Below are 13,014 nucleotides of genomic sequence, written 5' to 3' on the forward strand. Positions count from 1 at the left end.
TTTTGCCCCCCCCCCCCCCCCCCAAAAAAAAATTCTTTGGGATGTCGTGCATGTCACAATCTCCTCACATTGGATTGGCTTTGTCGTCGACTTTTGCGCATTGGTCTTCAGGATGGATGCTTCGCCTAAATCATTTAGGATTTGCATTAGGGCGTCGACTTCTCATCGGCACGAATTTGTAAAGTTGATCGCGTTGTCATCGTATAGGCTAAGTCGCATCTTGATCTCCCTTCCAGGCAGGAGGGCGACCAAGTCCATTTCCGCCGCTGCCTAGAGCAGGTGTTGAATCAGGTTGATGGCAATGGTGAACAACAGTGTTGAGAGCGGATCTCCTTGCCGTAGACCACGCCGATGGATGATCGGCCTTCCCGACGTGCCATGTAATAGGAAGACAGAGGAGGAGGTCGGTAGGAGCGGCGCCATCCAATCCCACCATCTAGTATTGAAACCTAGCTTAATGAGGAGATCGAGGAGGTATTCCCAGGAGACATTGTCGAAGGTCCTAGCTATGTCGAGCTTAAGGAGGAGCGCCAGCGTTTTCTTTCTGTGTAGGGATCTGACACAGTTCTGGATGTAGAAGAAGCTGTCGTGGATGCATTTGGATTTGAGGAAGGCGGTTTGCACTGGTGAGATGATTGTTTGTATAACAGCCGCAAGCCTGATGAAGAGGACCTTGGCGATCAGCTTGGCGATGAAGTGAATTAGACCAATCTATCTAAAATCTTAGATGCAGGTGGCTCCATCCCTCCTGGGAGAAGTTGGACTACGACGGTGTTTAGATGGCTAAAATCGCCACCAGCAAGGTTGTAGAACTGCTAAAAAGCTAGCATGACATCGTCCTTGATGATCGGCCAACAGGACAAGAAGAAAGAGCCATTATAGCCGTCGGGGCCAGGGGTCTTTTCTGCCGAGGGTCAAGGCGCTGTCCGGCAGGGACGGGGAAGGCTGGAAGCGGTCAAAGGTGGCACTATGACGAGGAACAGGAGGCAGCTGCACAAACTGAAAGAGCAGCGGGAGGGAAAATTGTCACTCACGCTAAACCGTTTTTGGATGGAGTGTGCTCCAAATATCCCTGCCTCCCTCCACATCGCCATATATGGATGCTCTCGGGCTCGGTTTGGAGTGCCCTCCAAAAATTATGGCAATCAAGGTGGTGATCACGACTCTACTGAGCAATCTTTTCGACCAAAATCGCCGGCGGTTTTTTATCACAATTGGTCTGATATGGAGACTCTGCTAGTGTTGCTCTAAACTAGACATCACTGATTAGATGTTGTTTGTTAAACGGACAATTTACCACCACACATTGCCATGACGTATAGTACTTATCATCACTGATTAATTGATGTTTGAAAAACAATTCTAAGCATCACACACGCAGGCACATATTTATGCATGCCAGATCTTACATTTTCCAATTCATAAAAATAGTTTGACCTACGCGCTTCAGCAGGGGAAGACTATAGTAGAAACTGAGCTAAACGCGCAAAACTAGAAAATTTTGACGTGGCACGTTGGATCTCAGATGGATGGCTTCGGAGTGCTTCAGCAAACCCAACAAGCCTTTGTTTGTCCATCAACTGCATAAGCATTTGAAAGCAAAAAAAGAAGAAGAAAAACCAGACCAAGATGGCCAAGTTAGAATAAAATAAGCTTTTAGGACCTTAATTAGTATGCAATTAGAAATAAACTAAAACTAAAACAAAAACAAACAACTAAATGAGAGTTGCACCTGTCTGTCTCCATTAGGTGAAATAAAACATGTTTTCAGATGACAAGTTGATAACACAGTAAAAAAAGAAGATAATGGGAGATCATGATTACAGCACTTGTTTTGTAAACGGGTCTAGCTAGTTGCGAAACCTAAGCCTTCGTTCTACAGTTTCCCAGTTAATAGCCTAACTTGGATTGATATCCTTACCAGAGTAAGTAATTGCATAACATGTGATAGTTTATCTTAATTGCATAATTCAACATTTGATAAGGATCCATACTGAAATTGTATATCAGGAGACCACATACAATCAATCGATCAAAATGTCACCACAAATTATAAATTTTGCAAGAAAATATCTGGTTGATGCAATAAGTGGGGATACAGAAAATATCTATAATCAGATGAGATCATCATCCTGGGATTCAAACTGAACAGACAGGCAACACTAAGGAATGTATGTCATATAAACTGAAAAAAATTAGTACCTTAAAGTGGGCATGAGTGCACAATAAGTAATAAATTAAATGTCATTTCTAGTGGAAATCTCACTACATATAGTTAATTCAAATCAAACAAGAATAAAAGGAGTAAAGGGGGCATACAAGTTGGTCGCAAGCATCATGCAAAGTTTGTATTCTTATGGCAGCTCTCGAGTGCAAGGATTGTACTTGTTCAAACAAGTTGAGTGTGTCATCCACCTGATTTAATGGAGCAGGAGGTACTCAATGTTAAACTGAAAAGAAAAAAGAAAAAAGGGATGTCTTTGTATGTTCACTGTAACATTTCTTCCACATAAATAAACTAACAGAAAGGTTCACAGTAGCCCTACTTGTCGAAGGATACCATCACATGTGTTAACATGTTCCTGTAATGTGCTCTCATAGAGGCGATACTTTTCGTCAATCTGTTGAAAAACAAAAAGGGAGGGCCGAGGTTAAAAGTCGATCTGCAATTGCAAGCATGTCCAGTACTAATTAACTGAAGAGTAGCATATGCGCAAACGTACCTCGGATTTCATGGCAGATTCTAGTTGAACAAACCATTTGTAGAACTGCAGGTGGTAATAAAAGTATTAGCTTAGTCAACAAACAACTTAAGGCAAAACATATATAAAACATAAGGGAACCAAGATTCGTAAGTTGTAGACATGGGATTCCTAAGTTGTCTAGTCAAGGAAAATAAATAGCAGCGATCGAGGGAAAACTTACTTACCTGATGTGTGTTCACCAAGGCCGCATCCACTGCACCGGCCTCCTCGAAAGCAGAGTCGTTGTCTGCATCTTGCTGACATTCATATAACAGCCGGAAATCAATCAGATGTAGACTAACCCAAGCTAATAATGTTACACAGATCGCCGCCAGTTTCTTGTTAATTCCCGAAACCCTTTAAACAAGATGAAATTTGACAACACAAGCACAGCATGGGAGTGGGACAGACTGAAACCGAATTACGAAACGCTGACGAGGTAACAACAGTCAGTGGCGTCTTACCAGATGGGCCGGGAACGGGCGGTCGGCGAGGGTGTGCGAGAGCGCGGAGATGGCGGCGTTCTGCTGCCCCGTGAGCGGCACCTTCTGCCAGCCAGAAACGAACGAGAGCGAGGTATCAGATCAGATCAGATCCACCCAAAAAAAAACATGTTGATCGCAGCCAGCACACGGGGAGCGGAGAGGGGGGGTACCAAGAACTACGGACCTTGTCCCAGGCGTAGGCGAAGTTATAGCCCTCGGAGAAAGCTCCCGACCTGGGCGGCAGGGTCGCCATGGCTAACCTGGTCCTGGAGGTAGGAAGAAGAACGGAGCGTGTGTGAAGGGAATGAAGTTATTTTTTCCATTCTGGGCCCTTACCAGGCCTGAATCATGGCAACCTCTCACTCAACAGGCCCACGGAAACGAATTTCTTGCTTTAAATAATAAATAAATATTGAGGGTCGGAGCCATCCGCAAGCCGCACCCCGCCCAACCCAGAAGTACCCTCCATGAGTGGCAGTCTAATTTGCTTCCCCTCGAGTTAGGGTTCTCAGGTCTTCCTCTCGGCGACTCCAAGGTCACCGTTGAGATCGCTCTCCCCTCGCCATTCCTCCTTGTTTGCTGGCCAGATTCGAACTGATTAAGGGGTGATCTTCGCATCACCGCGTAGTCTTGGTTTGGTATGGTTTGAAGGGAGGGATAGCTCTCGTTGGGGCTTCTTGCCCGATGCACCTTTTTTATCGGGCTAGGTATGGATACTCTGGGCTCTGCACCGGGATTGGGTACTAAGGATGTGAAAGATATGGTGCTGAGGTTGTGGCTTACTGAGGAAGACCTCGACGATGTTGTCTTTGAGGAAGAAGGGGAACCGTCGGCAGAGCCGACCCGGTGGATGGCAAATGTTAGAGTTTACACTCATAAACCCTACAACCAATATTGGTTCTTCCATAATATGTGAGCGACAATGGGATTTAGCCCAGGAGGTCAAGACCCGTCCACTCGAAGATAATCTTTACACACTCCAATATTCATGCCTGGGAATTGGTAACGGGTCATGGTTGAAGGTCCTTGGACTTTCAAGGAAACGCAGTGATTCTTGTTGAATACGATGTATATATCAAACCATCAGTGGTGCAGTTGGACACAATGAATATTTGAATACAAATTGATGATTTATCATATGGCTATTTACTTTACGATAAAGTCGCTAGTTGGAAAATGGGAAACTCTATCTATGTCAAACCTAGCTCCCATGATTTCAGGGGCAACTTCTATCAAGCAAATAGCATGAAACTCTGTGTACACAAGCAGTGAAACCTACTTCTATCTCTCGACAATGTGCACCTCCTTATCCTTTGACAGCACATGCGGCGGGAGTTTGGAAACCACTTCAAGAATATAATCTAACTCCAATATTTTCAAACTCATAGCTCATGATGGTCATGTGTACAATGTTAAAGTTCTTAACGAGTTTCACGACTCCAAGCTTTGCTCGATAAACAAATTGAGCATTATGAGTCACCTATTTATACTAAATGTTTTTATTTTTTTAGATCAATCTATCACTGCATTTTAATTAGTTTTTGTTTCACTGATAAAAATATAGTTGTAATTACCATTGTTTCTATTGTGCCTAGCAAACTTATTTGTCTTAATGAAAATATTTTAAGTTCACTATGTACAAAATTTGACATTTATTTTTACGATACACCCATGCTAAATTTGGTCACGACAAAAAAATGTTTTCCCTCAAAAAATTTGTTTGTAACATGTTTGTTGAATTATATTCTGCCTATTGAAGCAAAGAATAAACATATTGGTGACTCACATTTCTCTAAAACAAATAATTTATGTTGTGTGTGTGTGTGCGCGCGCGCGCTTTTCTTAGGTCACATATACTAATCATGTTCTACGGTGTTTGGGTGTAAGAAATAATGCAATACATATTCAGTAGCTATAGTAAATAACTCACCAATGCACCACAATATGTTAGATCATGATCACTTGTTAATAACAAAATATAGTGATCAAAATAAGAAATTTTATTGTTTATACTAGAAAATCAAATGCCACATTATTAATGGGCTACGGTTAAACCAAAAGTGGTACACATGTGTTTCTCGAGCGAGATTCATCATTCATGCACGAAATAATCAAATATTCAAATCAAGACTAAAGTGTATGAATATTTGATATCTATATATAAAAAATATAATTTTAAGTATAAGCCATTTGTATGGTGGTTGAAACCATTAGGTAACACCTCCCTCTTCATTATTCAAGTTATGCAAATTATCCACGAGATAACACCCTCTTGCCTCAATCCTAGAGGGGGGCCGAAATAAAAGATGAGCCCTTAATCAAGAAGTTGGTGAGTGCTGACACTCTGAAATATATCTATTTTGTAGTTAGATTGTGTTTTTTTCTAAATATTTTGCTTATATTCATAGCAAGGTTACTAGGCAATCAAAGCGAACTAAGGTTGGTAATCCAATTCAAAGGCACGCATACTTGTTGGGTGCTGAAGTATAATTTGCCACAAGCAATGCTATTTATGCATACGGGTTTTACATAAAGTTTACAAGCTAGTACAATCGGCAAACAGTTAGCTGAAATCGCAAAAGTGCTAGACTCAATTTCAGGGTGAGCCCGCGCCCCACTAATCTCCAATCAAAACCCTGCCAAATCATCCCGTAACACCCCTCTCCACGTAAAACCCCGTAGGTGTAGCAAAGCTTAGTGAGGTAGTTATGATCCAAGTGAACTATACTCCCTCCGTTCCTAAATATTTGTCTTTTTAGAGATTTCAAATGGACTACCACATAAAGATGTATATAGACATATTTTAAAGTGTAGATTCACTCATTTTACTCTGTATGTAGTCGTTTGTTGAAATCTCTAGAAAAACAAATGTTTAGGAACGGAGGGAGTACTAGTATGTAGAGTTTTTGTAGGGACTTGTACGTAGGGATAAGATTGCTCATCTGCCACACGCTCATTATCTATCACTGGTTCATCTTGTAAACAGTTCGATTTTATATTACCATCCTAGCTGCATTTCAGGGCATGGTAAATGGAAAAGCTAGCAAGTGACTTTACCTTGATCTTTCCTCTTTCGATAACTAGGCTTAATAATACGTACTGCCTTTGTTTTTGGACAAAGGGTGGATTTCATTGGCTCAAAAAGGAGCATCAAGAGAATACATATCCTAAGAGCGCACATCCGGCATTTGCATAGTTAGGATGCACATAGGCAACACTAGCACACGCAGACAAAAAACACGCCGGCAATAACAAAGTTATATGAGACCAAAATTATGCGTAGACGAGGTAAAAGTAAAAAGTCCAAAGTGATCGAATCCATGATCCTTAAACTATGACAATTACCATATCCACACCATCCATTTTATGACACCACACAGACGACGAAGTTCTTCAACAGCAACACCTTCAAGAAGTGAGCGACACTCAAGCATCGTTGTCACCAGATCCAACCATCAAGGTTAGAATATAGGTTTTCACCCTGAAGAATCAATCCGAGCATATCTGAACAATGCCTTCAACAAGGTAACAATGTAAAAACATCACCATTGCGAGGTATAAACAGCTCGGGTCAGACCAAGGCTTTCATCCCGGAGCTCGCGACCTGATGCTCGAGTAGCACCATCGAAGTCATCAAGTGTTGTTACCACCACTTTTCCACGATCCCAGCGGCTACATGCGATGTCCACCGCCGCTACACAACCATCCCTTTGTGTCAAGTCGTCGTCCATAATTTGTATCACACCGCCGAAGTCAACCGCTGGATCTTGAGATGAAGACTCCCGAAGATCTTTTGGTGACCATGGCCGTCGTGGAGCCTTAGGAGGCCGCTACAATATAGTCTGAACGCGACCCATTCCGCCGACCGATCTGAAACACCACCACCAAGCCATGGACTGTAGCGTCGTCGGTCATCTCACATGTGATCAAAGGATGGCTTGGTGAGAAAGGTCGCGACCAATTGTCGATCCGGTTTTTTCGGACCTTGCCAAAGCTACAGCCGCAGTCGAACATCCATCGGCGGGCCTCCGATCGACGTGCTCCACAGCCATAGACAAAACCACTGCTGGGTCGCCAGCCAATGGAGAGCCAGATCTGTCGGGGGGTCCTGTCGGAGCAGCCGCCTAGGGACGTTGTACACCCAGCGCGGTCGCTACGCCTGCCAGAATCCAAGCGCCACGCTACTGCCTTGCCCCGCGGGCCAGGAAGCCGAGCACCACGAACACGCGCCAAAGTCACGCCGTCCCAACCTCCTAGCACCAGCGGATGAAAACGCCCCACCGCTGTCATCACCAGAGCCTGCTGAGCTTCACTGGTCGGTGCCTCTGGTGGCGGTGAGACGTGGGGAGGGAGTGGGGAACGACCGGCGGCTAGATGGTTTTGCCCCCCAAGTGGCCAGGGAGGGCGACGCAGGGTTCACGTGAGTCCATTTTATATCTAATTTGAAGGGCACCTCGTTACTGCCTTCGTAAACTAATATAAGATCTTTTCGATCATTTAGAAAGTATTGATTAACATGAGTGCAGGGCACTGTGGAAGCAAAATAAACCATATTAATTGCACCTGATTGATTGCATCCGATCACCATGGGGCACCAACAATTAGGACTCTCTCTGATCCGAATTAATTCACGCAAGGAGGGAGTATAGTGTTCTTCGGAAATCCAATTCAGCACTGGTATATTCTGAGGAGCATCTTTGTAGTGTAACTCACTCCATCCATATATAGGGCCTAATATGTTTTTCTAGGTAGTATTTGACTACGGGTTAAAACAATAATATATGACATGCGTGTGACACAAAGCATATCGTCAAATTCGTATGTAAAAGAAATTTCTAATATGGAGGGAGTACATGTAATACTTGAACTTGCATGTGACCATAGCTACCGATCGTCGGACTCACCCGTCACCAACTAGCTAAATTAACTCCGGCCATTTGAGTGCTACCACGTACTACTGCCCCTACCTCCACTTTGAGTATAACTACCATGAATTTCCCGTGATCAGCATATATGCCCTTATCATCTTCTTTCCCAATCACCACTTAAGCATAACTACTACTTAAATATTGTGGAGTTTTTTTCCGAAAAATTGGCATAGTTTTCATAAATATGTGTCTCTCTAGCACTACCTCAATCTACAAATTAATACTTACATAAAAAAAATGTGCTCCACTACAGATATCACCATAAATACAAGATGGCAGTCTGCCCCAGCAAAGCAACGCAACTAGAGGTTCATTGTACTACCGTGATTAAAAATGAATAGATCAAAAATTTCTCAACAACAACAAAGAAAAAGAGCAACTCTGCTAGAGGTGCCACGAAAGCACACATCATTTGTTCCATAATTCCGACTGTGCCCTCCCCTGCTTCATCCTCAGCTCAAGAAAAGAAAAAGCTACGCTACTAAGGTGCGAGGAAGCGCACGCAATCTTAAATCGCCTATATCCAACTCTTGTGCACGCGACTGAGGCACGACTATTTTTTCAGCTAGCTGAGAAACAGCAAAACCACATAAAACTATGCATCTTGATCTTGTCTCAACCAAGTGGATAGCATTGATGTGTACTGCCCCTCTGATCATGCACAGGGATTTCCAACAAATCCCCCATTCGTCTTTACGAAATATCGCCGAATTAGCGCTTTATGGTGTTTGTAAATTGTTATGGTGCTCCCATTCAAGGTAAAACAATTCGAAGCAAGTTACTACTAGCAACTCATCATACAATTCCAGCAGAGAACATTTCAGCACACAACTCATACAACAACCTCATAATGCAAAAGCTGAAAAGAACTGGACAGCACACAGCCGATTATGTGGACAGTTTCTTAGAATCTGATTACATAAACTGGTAAGCTGAAAAGAACTGGACCATTATTTCCCTGTGCACACAGGACTTAGGGTATGTTTGGTTGGTGCCCAAATTTGCCCTACCAATTTTTTTTGCATCCTATGATACTTTTTTTTCAAAACGGAGGCAAAAGATTTGCCTCATCCATTAAATAAGAGGAGAATAGAGTTTAGAGGTTTTACAAGCGCCCTTGCAAAACGGCATGGCAATTACTCTCGTACACCAATACGCCCTAGTTTCTTAGCACCTGCCGTAACCCATAGTTTTGCCTCGAGCACGATATTTTGGAGCAGGATAGGCGGCGGCGCGCTCTTGTTGCGAAACACCCGCGCGTTTCTCTCATTCCAAATAGTCCAAGAGACGAGCATGGTGAGGGAGGCCATCGCTCGTCTATTGGGGTTTCGCATGTCGGTCCTTCTATCCCACCATCACATGAGGGAATCCTCAAGGTGCCAATTGGAGGTGTCATGTGCACAAGACCAAACTTGTCGATGACCGATCGCCAGAGCCTAATGGAGAAGCGGCACTTGACAAAGAGGTGGATGCCCGATTCTTGCTCACGTTTGCAAAGCGGGCAAAGCCCACGGTTATCCCAACCACGCCGCTCCTATGATACTTTAACTTTCACTTGCTTGCCAAAATCTAGAAATCATATGATACTTTAACCTATGAACTGGCCCATTATATCCTATGACATGAACCAAACACGCCCTTAGAGCGTGGCCCTTATATAATGTGCAGCACAATATTACTGCTTCACATTCCCCATGCACTTTTGGCCCACACGTCACTATGGTAGATCGTCCCATAACTGTCAATGTATGAGATACACATCCAACCACCAACTAGTCTAAGCACTAGAGTATTTCAAAACAACCCTAAGTTCAGTATGTTACATGAGAATACATGACCTGCTACGCCTTGCAGTGAAAGCTCAACAGGACACGGCACAGCGTCGCCCCTTACACATTCACAACCATACTGTCATGCTACGCCACGCTACCTTCAGTCCGAAACGTATGGGTAAATGCTACAGTGTACACAATTAAGGAGCCGGTATCATCGCACAATGCCGCACCGATGAATAAGAACCTTAATTCATCGTCAGATTATTCAGGTCAGCTTCGGGGAGCTGACGACTGCTCCCCGCTCTCGCGCAAGCTTGATTGCTTCAGGTCTCTCAGCGCCGCTGCAACAAGCTAACCAAACGACCGTTAGTTTAGTTTGCAAAATGAACGATTCATGAGAAAGGCAGAGTTAGACATCAATTTGAAAACAAAGCCGTCTGACTAAAACACACCTTCCACGTTGACCGTGCAAGGAAATTGGACAAATAAACACTAGCAGGTGGCTGCTAATTCAAACAAACGCACAAAAAAAAGTACTCCCTCCGTCCGGAATAAACTGTCGCTGAAATGAGTAGATACACCCATTTCAGTGACAGTTAATTCTGGACGGAGGCTGTACTTCTTTACATATCAAACACTTCATAGGCGAACTGCATCAAAATAACAAACAGCAATAACTTACCATAGACATCTCTAATTGACTCTTCCCCAGTAATTCCAGCATTCAAACTATGAATGTACTAGTCATTCAACGTCTATAGTCATCTCCAGGTCGGTGTAAATTAACAGCAATAACTTACTATAGAAATCTCTAGTTTAGGTTCATAAGTAACCATGATTAACATCGGTGAAATTTAACAGCAATATATCTTGGTGGTACGAAATTCTGCTTCAGAATGAAAAATGAGCACTCACCCTGTGGGGAGCTCCACCCTGTAGTCTGGGACTTCTCCGAGGCTCGGCGTTCTGGTGTTGCAAAAATGATGGACTGTTATGGGCAACGGGAGATGGGTTATGGTTTTGCAGATGGGATGGGTGGTTCTGGACATTGGATGGTGGATTCTGGTTATGAGAATAGGATGGACTGTTGTGGACAGTGGAAGATTGATTCTGATAATGGAAATAGGATGGAGTGTTGTGGACACTGGACGATTGATTCTGGTTATTATGCAAGTAGAATGGACTGTTCTGTACATTGGACGACGGATTCTGGTCATGGAAATAGAATGGAGTGCTCTGGATATTGGACGACTGACTCTGGTTCTGCGAATAGGATGGACTGCTCTGGACCATATACCGAGGATTCTGAGTTTGCGAATAGGATGGACTGCTCTGGACCATATACCGAGGATTCTGAGTTTGCGAACAGGATGGACTGCTCTGAACCATATACTGAGAATTCCGAGTTTGCGCGTAGGATAGACTGCTCTGAGCAATATACTGAGGATCCCGAGTTTGCGAGTAGGATGGACTGTTCTGGACAACAGGCGATGGATTCTGGTTTACCGAATGGGATGAACTGTTCTGGACAACAGGGGATGGATCCTTGTTTTGCGGATGGGATGGAGTGTTCTGGACAACAGGTGACGGATCCTGGGTTTGCAGATGGGATGAACTGTTCTGGAAAACAGATGGCAGAGCACCACTCCCTGAACTGCCATCGGCACGATTATCTCTCGATTTCCCTCGAGTTTGAATCTCACTACTAGTGGCAGCACTACTACCCTTCCTCGAATACTGAGTCGCGGCAGCTCTAGCCCCAGCTATCGCTGCAGAAACACTCTCAGTTTTGACCAGGGCGGACTTTGAAGAGTCGAAATTAAGAGACCCTGGCTTGAGAGATAATGGGTTTCTGGGATCTGGAAGCGGGAACTTGACAGGCAGTGGACCTTGAACAGGCGAAAGACCCCTGGCCGCTCCCTCATAGACCTGCGACGCGACACGACACAGCACAGAATAAGCTCAGAAGGTTACGGTGACAAAAGAAAGAAGGATGCGTTGCTTCTAATAGCAACCATTAGTGACTAACCCTTCTTTCCAAATTGTACACGCCCTGGTAACCGCGCATCTCGAACGGAACCACCAGCTTCTGCAGAAATTTAAACCGTGTGGAAGATCGTCAAAAACAGAAAAAACAGCAGGCATCTCGGTCTAATACACGGCGCGTGCAATGATCAGTTGTGCTTGTCAAAGTGGGATGTGAAACTAGCCAATGACAGCATACTAATTGCGACTGACTGACGTATAAATGGGTGGTTTTCGGGGGTTTTACCTGTGGATTCTCACAAAGCCAGCAGAAGTCAGTCAAGCCTTCGAGCCTGACCTGCAAGCAAATCAATTCAAGAAACACCATATTTAGCAATGCTTTGAGTGGCATGACAAAACAAGACAAGCTGCACAAATCCAGGCCACGGACAGCAGAGGAATGAAGTTGTCTTACTGATTGAGGCACATCCTCCCAGCAGACCAGCTCCTCGGACCTCACGCAGCCGACCACCTCGACGCACCCTGAGCAATAATCGGCAATGGCGTCAGCAAGCTTAGGAGCAGCAGCAGCAGCAGCAGCAGCAAGAAAGTTAAGAGGGGGAGGCGGCGGATAGGGACCGAGGAGGCGGGAGACGGGGTAGTGCTGGGGGAAGTCGATGTGGTGGACGCCGTCGACGGCGTAGATCTCCCGGTAGAAGTCCTCCATGGCGGCGACGGTGTCGGGGTCGGGCACCTTGGAGGCGGCGTGGATCCAGAGGCGGCCGGTGACCGGCGGCGGCCAGGAGCGGCCCTCCACGCGCTTGATGCCGTGCACCAGCAGCGACGCCCACGGCTGGTGCATCGTCAGGCAGGGGTTCCGCAGCCCCCCGCCGCCGCCGCCCCCCGAGCGCCCGCCGCGCATCGCCGCTCGTGGTGGTCCGGAGAGGAGAGGAGAGGGTGGGCGGCCGCCGGAACCGAATCGAATCGGGATCGGATTTGAGCGGCGGCGGCGGCGGCCGGCGGGATGATTGATACAGTCGTCCTACTCTACTCTACTGACACAGTTGGTTGGGCTCAAACCCTCGTATAATGGGCCTCAAGGGTTGCCGCTATTTAT

The 13,014-nt window shown here is 45.1% G+C and overlaps 2 protein-coding genes across 4 annotated transcripts; both read right to left on the reverse strand.

Moving 5' to 3' along the window:
* Positions 1-1,319: 1,319 nt before the first annotated feature.
* On the reverse strand, positions 1,320-3,567 carry LOC109743732 (conserved oligomeric Golgi complex subunit 3). 2 transcript variants are annotated; one of them, XM_020302818.4, is made up of 7 exons: positions 3,414-3,567; positions 3,209-3,292; positions 2,930-3,001; positions 2,724-2,768; positions 2,547-2,621; positions 2,320-2,415; positions 1,320-1,580 (listed from the first exon to the last, which is right to left on the reverse strand). In XM_020302818.4, the coding sequence occupies exons 1-7, from the start codon at positions 3,480-3,482 to the stop codon at positions 1,461-1,463; spliced, it is 561 nt and encodes a 186-aa protein (XP_020158407.1). In that variant the 5' UTR covers positions 3,483-3,567; the 3' UTR covers positions 1,320-1,460. The 2 variants fall into 2 exon arrangements, 1 of the variants encoding a protein (XP_020158407.1); XR_005758485.3 differs by having other exon boundaries at positions 1,529-1,580; positions 2,320-2,450.
* A 6,243-nt stretch (positions 3,568-9,810) lies between these two features.
* On the reverse strand, positions 9,811-12,995 carry LOC109743747 (uncharacterized). 2 transcript variants are annotated; one of them, XM_020302836.4, is made up of 6 exons: positions 12,537-12,995; positions 12,373-12,440; positions 12,205-12,255; positions 11,962-12,021; positions 10,848-11,861; positions 9,811-10,283 (listed from the first exon to the last, which is right to left on the reverse strand). In XM_020302836.4, exons 1-6 carry the CDS (start codon positions 12,817-12,819, stop codon positions 10,203-10,205), a joined length of 1,557 nt encoding a protein of 518 aa, XP_020158425.2. In that variant the 5' UTR covers positions 12,820-12,995; the 3' UTR covers positions 9,811-10,202. The 2 variants fall into 2 exon arrangements, with proteins under 2 accessions (XP_020158425.2, XP_040247248.1); XM_040391314.3 differs by having other exon boundaries at positions 9,811-10,273; positions 12,537-12,985.
* Positions 12,996-13,014: the final 19 nt, after the last annotated feature.

This window comes from Aegilops tauschii, chromosome 5 (genome assembly GCF_002575655.3).
Source record: "Aegilops tauschii subsp. strangulata cultivar AL8/78 chromosome 5, Aet v6.0, whole genome shotgun sequence".
Taxonomy (NCBI): domain Eukaryota; kingdom Viridiplantae; phylum Streptophyta; class Magnoliopsida; order Poales; family Poaceae; genus Aegilops; species Aegilops tauschii.